The sequence below is a fragment of the Parasteatoda tepidariorum genome, chromosome 6, assembly GCF_043381705.1.
Source record: "Parasteatoda tepidariorum isolate YZ-2023 chromosome 6, CAS_Ptep_4.0, whole genome shotgun sequence".
NCBI lineage: Eukaryota > Metazoa > Arthropoda > Arachnida > Araneae > Theridiidae > Parasteatoda > Parasteatoda tepidariorum.
This window is the reverse complement of record NC_092209.1, coordinates 27,887,209-27,899,442: the sequence shown is the minus strand read 5'-3', so window position 1 is coordinate 27,899,442 and position 12,234 is coordinate 27,887,209. Positions and strand designations below refer to the sequence as shown.

Sequence of the window (12,234 nt, the reverse complement as noted above, 5' to 3'; positions counted from 1 at the left end):
TAATTAAGTTTTGCTTAATATGCTTTTTCAACTGAATAAAAGCTTTTAACTTGACAAAATAGCAGTAATTCTTGACTTAGAGTTTGTTAGTACTTACAAGTTTTGAAAGTTTATTTTAGCTTATTTCTAATATTTAAGAAATGCCAAATTTTAAATTCTTCTTATTAGTTCTTTAGTTTCTCTTTAGTTCTTTAGTTAATTAAGAAGTGCAAAATTTTGAATCATTTGAAAATCAAGCTATAATGATAAAAGTAAGTATCACTATTTTCAATAAGTATATTACATTATTACTGTATGAATGTATATCCTTCTATAAGAATACATGTATATAGTTGCAAAATCAATAGCAATCATTTACAACATTCATTTATAAAGGCAACTATGTGAAAATAATATATTGTCCGCTATATGCCATAAGTTAAAGAAAACAGTAGGTTTTTGACAGTTTTTACCGGTAAAAACAGGGTTTTTACCACTGTCATGTCAAAAACCAGTTTTTGACGGCAAAAACCCAACCCTGATATAAATCCTAATCTAAAGAATATTTTTTCAAACTATTATTTATTATTACTCGATAACCATCTTATTACTTTATTTTATAACCGTCGTTGAACAGCCGACCCAATTTTGAGTTTACAACTACTAATGTTAAACTCCATAGGCTTGTAATTTTGAACCCAATCTAGAAGACAATGGAACTACTGGATCAAGCATTGGAAGAAATTTGTCTTCATGGAGGACTTTTTGATGGAACCAAACTGCATTTGAGTTACATGAAGAGGAAAATCTCTCTCAGTTAGCCTGACTTCAAGGGAACTTTAACCCGTGATCTGTCTACCACTGAGAATATTGTATTGACTAGTCATTGCTGGAATTTGGACCCGGTTCACCTCATTGGAAGGAGAATGCCCTATCCCCTGAACCATCATGGCTCGACTTAAACTATTAACACTCAACATACTGCAGTACTGGCGATAGTACCATCTGTTGAGGAATAAGAAGTATTTTGCAAACAAAAGTTCACTAGTTAAAAAGAAGGAGAATGCTCTATTCCCTGTGCCATTATAGCTTGAGTTAAACACTCAACATACTGCAGTACTGACGATAGCAAAATCTGTTGAGGAATAGAAGTATTTTTGGCATTAATGGATATTTTATCACCAATTTTTTTATTTTTTTAATTTCTTCAAAAAATTCAGAGAAATGTGAGAATATACGGGTAAACAGGAGATAGTCGTAAAATACAAGATTCTTCATTAAAGAACAGGAGACTTGGCAGGCATGTAAACGTTACAAAATAATCATTTAAGCATTTCTTGAGAAATTTAAAAATATGTCAAAAACTGAAAGTGTCTCTTCCATTATCGTAGGGTAGTGTATATCTCGAGCAGACTTGGGCTCTAAGCAATTAAAAGGAAATTGTTTGGTAAGATTTGGAGACCTTGGTAGTTATCTTACGCACTCTAAATACTGAATAGAAACCACTGATGCCAAAAAAATACTGCAAAAACTTAAATCCAGTATTGATTATTCCTCTCGTAGTAATATTTAATTAAAATTTCTGTAAGAGTTCAAGACTTTCCAATCAAATAGTTTTAAAGTAGAGTTTTGATTATCTGGAAACAAAAATACAGGAAATATGTCAGTTTTCATTATAACCATGTGTGTAATTAGTAAAGGGTTCCTAAATTTGAGCTATTGAATTTTATGATAAATTTCAAGCATTATTAATTAAATTAAAAATATTTACAACAAATAAATACTAAAAGAAAACAAAATTTTTTTTTAAAAATTCTAAATAGATAAAACTTCTTTGAAAAAAACGCGCTTAAAATCAGCAGAAATTTCAAAAAAAGGATAAATGTAGCAATAATGGAAACGAATGAAATAAAAATATGACCACCGAAGCCTATGTCTTCAGGGGGTACCGGCCCTGGTAGCCATAAAACAAAACCTTTTCTATTGAGGGAGAAGCAAATGCCTAAAGTAACTCACTCAGTACCCCGAAGGTTTCGCATAGAAGTCCAGGAAAAAACATGAAATACAAGGAACCAATTTAGAAAAGAAACTCAAACAAAATCATTAGAAAACAAAAACTCACTTTAACCAGGTCAAACAGCGATTTCATAAGCAAACCGAATGAAGAGGAAACACTTAAAACTAAAGAAAACAACGCCCACTATTACAATGCGCAGATTGAAAAAAAGAAGTCAAGGAAAAGATACGTAACATATTAATAGAATGCTTAACTGGCGCTGCTCAGTTAAGACCTGAATTGCACCCTGTTAAAAGAAAAAATATATAAAAAACTAGAATTCTTCAATCATTTTCTTAATTAAAAAATTAACATTACAAAAATTAAAAGGAAAAGCATTATTACTTAAACTATTCAAAAAATATTTTGATATTTTCCAGGAAATAAAAGGTTCTTTCAATGAACACTTGAAACTCAAAATAAATAGCATATTTTTCTATCATCAATTCAACAAAACTTAACTATTTTATTTTACATTTATTTTCATAGTCATAAATATAAGAAATGTTTAAGAAAATCACCATTCATTTGCGCCAATAATATTTTTTTTTGTGTGCTTATAATTCATTTTAATTTATATTTTGAAAATGTAGAGTATTAGATCAGAAAAGAGATGAATACATACCTCCCTCATGACTAGCGAGAACTTTTTCCACTTCTTTCAAAGCATATTCAACATCTAATAGTCCATTTTCAACCTCACTAACATTCATGGCATTGGCACGGTTTTTTTCTAAGTTAGTCTTTTTAGCACTATAGAGGTCCTTAAAATCTGTATTTTTTTCACTGTAATCATTGATTAAATTTTCAATCATATTATAGGCGCCTAAAATGAAAAGTGTTAAAATAGAGTAAAAAACAAAATTTGAAGTAAAGTTCAGTTTATTCACAATTTTAAATATTAAAAAGAAATAACAGATAATCCTGTATTAAATTTTCTACACACAAGGAACAGATATATAGATGCTGGGGAACATATTTTTTAAGCAAATACTTGCTTTAAAATATTTACTACGAAATTTTAATTAGAGAAAAAAATAAAACTTCAAAAGTTACAAATAATTTTATGGCAGTTTGATTTTTTCTTAATTTAACCAAACGATTCGAAGAAATCAAGATAGATAGAAGTAACCTCATTTTGAACCAGTTGTAAATGTAATTTTATTTCAAATTACAGAAGAATTCAGTAGAAATTTACAATTTCTTAAAATGTAATTTTATAAAATTGCAAAAATGAAAGAAAAATTTGGAGTTTAAATTTTTAAAATTTCATAGTTTTAAAAATTCACCAGCTTTTAAATTTATGGTATTTTAAGAGTTCAGGTAACTCTTCACAATAAAAAACTTCAAAAATTGTATTGATATTTAATGACAATTTAAAACAAAAAAAGCCGAGCTATAGCAGCAAAACAACTTGAACCCTCATAGGACAATATTCACAAATCTCGGCTCAATAAGCGTTCAAAGAACCATTATTTTTCCGATATTGACCCAAAATGGAATTCCCCCGATATTTTACAGCCACTTTACAACCAATATCGACCCTATATTTAATTGTCAGATTCGGCCAATAAATTATATTCATCATTCAGATAATATAGACCATACTAGGACCAATATTAAAAAATATAGACATCCCAATATTGGTTCCTCGGTGCATGTTTTTATAAGATCCATATTGAACCCAACACTGGGGCCAAGGTAAAAACTGATGCTAGGGTCGGCTTTTTTAAGAAAAGAAAAAAAATAAATAAAATTCATTTACACTGATTTTTGGAGAAAAAAATTATTTCCATGGACAAAAGTTAATTTTGCTCAATTGAAAAAAGTCTTCTTTTTAGTATTATTTCCTACCTGGTCTGACGCAGTCAGATCAGGTATAAACTCTTGACTTTAAGTATGTTAATGACAAACAGAGAAGACGAGTAGATTTCTTCTCTACGGAGTTCAAGATATGTTTGGGAGGGGCCTGTTGAATGTGGCATTTTGGACAATGGGGAAAGGTTTTTACCGCACTAAATTATAAAAATTTCAGGTGACCGAGACACGATAGGCAAATTTGGGTAGATCTGTCGCCTGAAAAGAAAAGGAGAGAATCCTGGTCTTGTCGCCATGTACCAGTTGTTGGTGGGGGGCAATAGCCAGTCTTTTCTAACAGCAGATTTTTAGATAGAATAAAGTTCCATAAATGTTAGTCTGGTGGTATTAGAAGTCTGTTGACAGCAACCTTCCTTGGAGAGTTTGTCTGCTCTTTGGTTGCCATAAATATCCACATGAGACAGCACCCAGTGTAGGTGTATTTTATGATGTTGCCAAATAGTTTTCAGTTTATTATAGATGGAAATACCTGTGCAGTCATCAATATTTAAACGGACTTCAAGATACTGGTGTGCACTGCAAGATCCAAATGTAAAGATTTTTCAATACTACATGAACATATTGTCAGCCTTTTGAGAATGATAATCATCTAAAAGCTTCTTTGCAAACTTTTTCCGGTAAAAAGAATATACTTCAAAAGCATTAAATGCAGATATTTTGTGAGGTTAAAATGATACTACATGAACATATTGTCAGCCTTTTCAGAATGGTAATCATCTAAAAGCTTTTTTGCAAACTTTCTCCGGTAAAAAGAATATACTTCAAAAGCATCAACTGCAGATATTTTGTGAGGTTAAAATGATACTACATGAACATATTGTCAGCCTTTTGAGAATGATAATCATCTAAAAGCTTTACAAAAACAGCAATTTTCAAAATGAATGTTGGTCTTTTTGAAAAGCAAAATCTAGTTAAAAAATAAAACATAAAGAAAAAAGAATAATAAAAACTTAAGCATTCTTACTAACCAAGAAGATCTTAATGAATGAAAATAAAATAAAAAACTAAAAAAAATACCTTGACGTGTTCTTATTTCTGGAGCAGACATTTTTATTATGCCAGTCAAAGATGTATTGAAAAGGCAGCCATACGTTATAAGTCCAATTGGAATATTATCTAGCAAATCTCTCATTCGCTCCATAGTTTGATAACTTACACTACCTTTTTCAGGAATAAGGCGAGGTGTATTACCTAATAACAAGAACAATAAATTTAGCACATGAAAACATTACAGCTTAAACACAGCATGAGTAAAAAGTAAGAAAATTTAGTTACTAGTCTAAAGGACCAATAACTAAAAGATATTACTTTAAACTGCCCGCTTAGATTGTTATCCTCATTAGAATTTTTTTAAAGAAAAATTTGTTATTTTCACAATTGTAAAGAAATATTTTATTCTGAGATAAAAACACAGATTAAAACAAGAATTTAAAAATAAAAAAGGCATACCATCTCTTAACACCAATAGCTGGTTCGTGAGACCCAATAGACCACTGATAATTTCATAAGTTACTTCACAGTAGCACAAATCAAATTTAAGTGCTCTTCGATCAATGGACTAACATTAATTTTGAATCCTTTGTTGGAAAAAAACATTAACTTATATTATTTAAAGTTTATATTTCCTTTTTGATTAAAATAAAAGGATTTTTCTTTCATTTGGAAAAGTTTAGATTAACTTATCTTATCAGGTTATGATTATGAATGAATAGTATTCAATCAAGTCCCTTTGTATTATAGGAACCTTCAATTTCTCAACTTGAAACTTTACCGAACTATGTTAAGTAGGTGTACCAAATTCAATTAAAACTGAAAGCAATAATGAGCGGATGAATCAGAAAATGTTAGTTAATAACTGAAGAGATTTTAAAAATGTACCATTGCTAAAATTATCTTCAATGTAATCTATGATTCTCCTTGAATCTGGAATGATTTTCACGCCATCCTGAAGTACTGGAACTTCTCCTTTGGGATTAATTTTTAGAAACCAAGGTTCTAGTTGTTCCCCTCGATATAAATCTATGATTCTTGATTTGTACTTTAATTTCTTCTCTTGCAAAGCAAACACAACCTACAAAAGTGAACAATATTTCAAATTAACTTCTTACAAGGCATCATTACATAAAAAATGCAACCACTAAACTGTTTCATTTTCCTGCCATATTAGGACAGTGTTTTCACTACAGCGCGAGAATCTCGCATATTTTTTTCTTTTCACGCAATAAAAAATGATTAATGCGAGAAGTCTGTGCACTCTATTAATCAATTTCAAAATGCCCGAATTTTGGAAAAAATTTCGTCTTTTGCCATTTTGAATAAAATCTGTTTCACTTTTCTTCCTTGATCTTTCATTATTTTGAACATCGGTCCTTGTTATCTAGCTTCCCTATTTACCAGTATTGTTCAGAACACCCCCCGAACCACGGAAGCCCTTTCAGAACACATTTCTCTGCAACCAGGTGTTCACCGTAGGTAAGGGTTCTTCATGTAAGACGCTTACATTTTTTGTGCATAAATGTAAGAAGGACAAATACCTTGCTAAGGCGACATCTTAGAAATCTCACTTAACTTTTTGAAATCTCACCCTGTTTTTCAGAAAGGGTGAGAAATTCTCTCCCATTTTTTTTCTGTAATGAAAACACTGTAGGACCACAAATAAGTAAAAGAATTTTGTATTCTAATTGATCAGGGTGCACAGCCAAATATTTCAACAAAAAATAAGCCCCTTTTAAAGTAGTTTTTAAAGACTCAAAAAAATATTTTTAAGCACTATATATACTTTAACAAAATGCAAAATAGTTTTCAAAGACTTCACATGATCATGATAAAATAACTAGTTTCAGACAAAGAACCTTTTCTTGGTTAAATTAGCCATTTAAAATGCAGGAGAGATTTTTCATCTCAATTTCAAAGGCTGGAAAATGAAGCCTGAAATTGAGAATATATTGAAATAATGCAGCAGAGTTGCGCATGAGAGTGCAATTCACCAAACCCAGCTCAGTAGACGCACATTCAGACTCCCAAGCATTTTATCAAACATGTAAAATGATCGGCGCTTTCATATGCTATGGACAGACGGTAGGCCTAAATAGGTAGTGGAATAGAACAACGTGAACGTTGAATAAAACAATGTGAAAATCAGGATTTTGCATAGTACATGGCGAAAATCGATATGGGAAAGAAAAAATCTCATTTTCGAAAATAAAAAATTAAGTACTTTTTAAAAACATTACATGAAAAAAGCACATTTAAGGGCTTTCAAAAAACAAAAAAATAAGCACCTTAAAGCACTTTTTAAAAACGCTACGGTGCACCATGTTGATTATCAAATCAGCAATCAAAACTGTTATAAGTATTACATTTATTTATAACTTTCAATTATGGCAGAAATAAGGTACTTTTATCGGAAGATGACTTTTTTCTGAAGAAGGTATAAGAACTGGAAAGAACATCTTACAGGGAATAAATGGAATGAAGAAAACTAGTATTTTTTAAAATATTTATCCTTTCATTTCTTTTAGAAAATTAAGCTTTGGTAAGGCACTTTAAAAAAAGGAGATAGCAGATAGAATTATATCTTGTTATGAGCCACTATCACTCATTCTTCTTTTATTTCATGACAAAAAAATAGTAATAATACTATTTGCAAAGGGTAATACATTGGACAAGTGTAAACAAACTCTGACAAATAACCAATCTTTGAAAACTAGTAAGACCTGTCCTTGAAATAGTTTTACAATACAGTCATTCTTTAAATACTGTTAGAAACACTGCAAAGTAAAAAAAATATGCAAAAACCGGGGAAACCAGTGGATTGGTGTACAGTAGAGCTGTGGTCCTTAAATAGAATGATTTTTCATTTTTTAAATTTTGTTGGTCTTATCATCTAAAAATGTTCTTTTTAGAGAAAAAATAAGGTTGCTCAATTTTAATTAAAAAATATTAAAATTTAAAGGTAGCTCAAGCAGGCTCAAATTTTGACTGTTTGCGATTGTCAGAATATGTTACTTCATACACTTGTATTCGGAATTTAAGGTGAGACTCATCTTTTGTTAATAATCAACTGAACTCTTAAATGAGATTAATACCACGTTCATCATAATCATTAATAATTCTGCCATAGAAATTACAATTTTGGCAGCTTGATATTTTGGAAGCTGAAATATATTCAGTAATTTCACTTTTTTTCTCAAATTTTCCTTTCGTAATCTTTTCCTGCAATCTTCCTTAATTGCCTGTTTTTGTTCCATTTTAGAAAAAACTTTATCAAGACTTTTTAATATTTTGAGCACATTATAGCACATGCAATATCAAAGAGGTTGTTTAATTTAGAAATAAAAATATTCTCTTGAGTTTTTTGTGAAGCTGATTATCCTTTTCTATTTTTCTTATGATGATGAAGGAAAAAGTCTAAAGCCATTCACAAAGATGGCAGTTTGAAACCATTTAAATCAGTCACAAAAAAAAAAAAAAAAAAAAAAAAAAAAAAAAAAAAAAAAAAAAAAGAAAGAAACTTGTTTCTATTTTTAAGCAATAACATTGATTCTTATTTAGTTCACATACATTACTAATTCACAATATTGAGTAAACCCTCAAGAATAATGAAATGCTTTAGAGAATTCAGGAGTCTGTCCAGACATTTCGTGAAAGGTCCGTTTTTGTAAAATTGTGAAAAAATTACTCATAATTTGTGAATATAAAATAAACGTTAAGTCACACTCTTTCAACCAGGGTCCTGCTTTTATGAATTTGTGCAAATAGAGTCCTTATTGCAAAAAATTTTTTTCAAGGAGTTTTTAAATTGTAAATAGATACAAGATTATGCTCAACACTTCAAAATTATAATTTTTAAAAAAAAAATTTTCAAAAATAAACAGCAATTGCTGCTTCTAAATAGATGCAACATACAAATATTTTGTATTTAGCCTATACTGCTGAACGCAGAATACTCATTTCGAACGAATAATGGAAGAACGTCTGCCGAAGACAAAACTTAATTCGTTTACAGCCATCTTTATTTTATTCCCCTTGGGAAGGGTTTATTTGATTAACAAAACAATAATGAAGATAACAAATTTGTGAAGGGTCCGACTAAAAGAAAAATCATTTCGTGAAGGGTCTGTTTTTAAGTTAAAATATTTTGTGAAAGGTCAGTTTTTATGAAATATTTTGTGAAGGGCCCGTTAACAGACCCAAATTTCTTCTAAATAGACCCTTGGCATTAATTTAAATATTGAACAATTCTTTTTAGAAGAATGTTTGAACATGTTCAACTCATACAATTTAAAACAATGAATCCAAAGGGATACCTGCAAGAGACCTAGAGTAGGCAAGGGTCTGTCTAGGTTTTTCTGTGAGGTACTTATTTTGTGAAAATTTAAGACATAATTTGTGAAATTAAAAATTAAATTAAAATATCAACACAAAAATATGGAATTATCGTTTCTTACGGGATACAAAAATATAATTTTAAGAAAAAGCATTTTGTGAAACTGTTTTTCCTAAAGTTGAATTCGTGAAGATACCGCTAAACGGCAGCCTGGATAGACCTCTGGTGGATATATTTTGATCCTGATTGGTTGTTAAACCAGGCATTTGCTTATGTTAGCAATTGTTCTTTAAATTTTATTTAGAGTATGCCAAGCCAGGCAAGTATATAGGTGACACAGTCTATGCTCTTTCACAACGATCTAGAGTTGTGAAAGATAGATCTTTCACTATATTTTTGTAGTATGTAGTATATTTTGTCGTATATATGTAGAAGATCTTTCACTATATTTTTCTCACTTAAAACAAAGATGGGTACGAAGCCATGCAGAACATAAACAGACAAATTACGCATTAAAGTTTCCAGATACACAAAACAAAACTATATCAAGGTTACAATAACATACATTAACAAATAGTATATCTAAATTAAGTAAAAGACGTAGACTAGAAAGGATTATAATTTAACGAATTTGATAGGCGACATGGTGTTGCATTTAATTAACATTTTAACTTCTGCGGAGAAACTTAGCTTGACTTTAACACGCCATCTTGTTTATGAACACTCAGCTAATACCAAGGTCATGTGTTTGGGCATCAGTGATAATTTTCTTCTCGAGATGCAAGCACCCACTTAAGTGTTAAATGCTATGTTTTGTCCATGGAGATTTTTGAATTGCAATCTGTGGCAGAATAACTGCCAATATTTGGCAGGGGATATTTCCGTATCATGATCTGTTACGCCAATTACAATCGCCAAATAGATTTTAAAATAACTAGAATGCCTGCTTCTTCCCTAGAACTTTTAGAGAATTTCTCTGTTATTATATAAAAGCTAAAATTTTGTACAGTCTTCAAAATTTCTACATAATATTAAAATAAGTTTTTTGTGAATAACAAATTTTATTACATTGATAAAATACTTTACATTAAAATTATAATAAAAAAATGGAAATAAGTAGATAATCATAAGTTTTGATATCAGTTACAATTTAGGTAATTTTTAAATAAAAAAAAATTATAAAAAACAATGAGAAATGTACAAACACTTTTCATGAATTATTCAGCAGGTTACGGTGATTAGTATGACATTGCTTGTTCATTAACAAACAATCAGCAACTTAACAGATTTAGAGATAACATTAATGAATTACTAAAAAACAATTAAATAAACTAATCAAAATTTATAATAAAATAAAACAAAAAAATTTCCGCACATATCTTTGAGGAAAAGTTGATAAAAGATGATGAAATTAGTGAAGTTTCCCGATTTCAAAATAAATATTTACATAACAAGGCTATTAAACAAACATGATTTCAAAATAAACATTAGCACCTAGGCAAATTTAAATTGAAAATAAATACCTTCTGGCAGTAGTAGGAAGGATAACACTGGTATAATAATAGCCCGTTACCATTATCATTTATTTTCTTAATTTGAGGAGCTGTACTAGAACCGGCCATATCTCTCGTGTTTTCAACGATTACGAAACAAACTAGACTAAGGAAAAGCTGAGTTTAGATGTAATAACTTTCTGATTTTTGCTAATAGATTTACAGTTTTTAATCGAATTTTATTAGTCAAAAACTATTTTCATAATTGCATATTTTATATTTTCAGGCATCTAACAAAATAGATCAAAATGACTATTAGTTTAACAACCCTAACATGTAAGCTACAACCTAAGCTTATATCAAGCAATACACATCGTAGCAAAATTACCACTATTCAATTTCCATTCATTAGTATCATGGATGTTGAAGCGGTCTACATGATTAGTATATAAGACATGTCAACTGTATTCTATTTGGAGGTACCTTTTGATAGATGACGGTTGGCATTGTCGGTAGCCGACTTCCCGCATTAGTGACTTTCAGACGTGATCAGAGCACGTCTATCTCAACTGAAACGCCAGCTTCGATTTGAAAAAACCTAATTCGATGGATGGTCCACCGTGAACAGTTGACTTGCTATTTGTGACTGCGACATTGTCCCCTTCATGCGACATGGTGCCTTTGCCCTCGACTGCTAATAGCAACACTGGAGGGGCAACGTCTGCAACCATGATCTTAATACAGGTTTCACGACCAGCACTCAAAATCCAGTGATCTTAATACAACTCTCCCGGCCTCTAGAAAAATAGCAATGAATCACCTATAGGTGATTCATTGCTATTGAATGGATGGATATCACTATAGTGATATCCATCCATCGAGTTTTATCTCGGATAAAATTCTGACGGGGCAGTAATGTATACATTACTGCAGCCCATTACTATAGCGCACCTACCACTACAACTATCCAATTACCATCTAGGTCGTGGTTCTGGGCAGTGGCGTAGCGAGGGGTGGGCAAGGGGGGGCATCATGCCCCGGGCGCTACTCACAAAGGGGCGCCAAATGGTCCGCAAAACAAAAAAATTGCTGGATAATTTTTTTTTATTAGAATTGATTTCTGGAAAATATATTTTAAATTATTGCCAGTGTAATATAATAAATGTTAATTCATAAATATTATTCATAATATTTAATATTTAATTCATATTAAATATTATATTAAATTCATATTAAATATAATTCAATATTTAATTCACGTCCTTGTCATCGCGCTGCTTAGAATAAAAATGAAATGTTATTAAATATTAAATGTTATATATAAGTTTAATGTCAGCATAAATTATATTGTATATTACACTATGTTACTACCTTTCAAGTTCAAGGCATTCTTGGTAAGTAATAAATCAAATAAGATTACTTACTAAATCTACTCGACGATTCTATTATTAAGTGAATAGAGTATGAAACAAATTGTTAACAAAAAAATTTGTTGTTCT

The 12,234-nt window shown here is 30.3% G+C and overlaps 1 protein-coding gene across 1 annotated transcript; it reads right to left on the bottom strand.

The window, feature by feature from the left end:
* Positions 1–2,660: 2,660 nt before the first annotated feature.
* On the bottom strand, positions 2,661–11,114 carry LOC107445152 (ganglioside induced differentiation associated protein 1; the record flags this gene model as incomplete). The annotated part of the gene is given in 4 exon segments (XM_043053564.2): positions 2,661–2,861; positions 4,931–5,104; positions 5,792–5,984; positions 10,766–11,114. Coding segments are annotated over 4 exon segments (667 nt in total), but the record flags the coding sequence as incomplete, so codon positions are not given.
* Between the last annotated feature and the right edge of the window lie 1,120 nt (positions 11,115–12,234).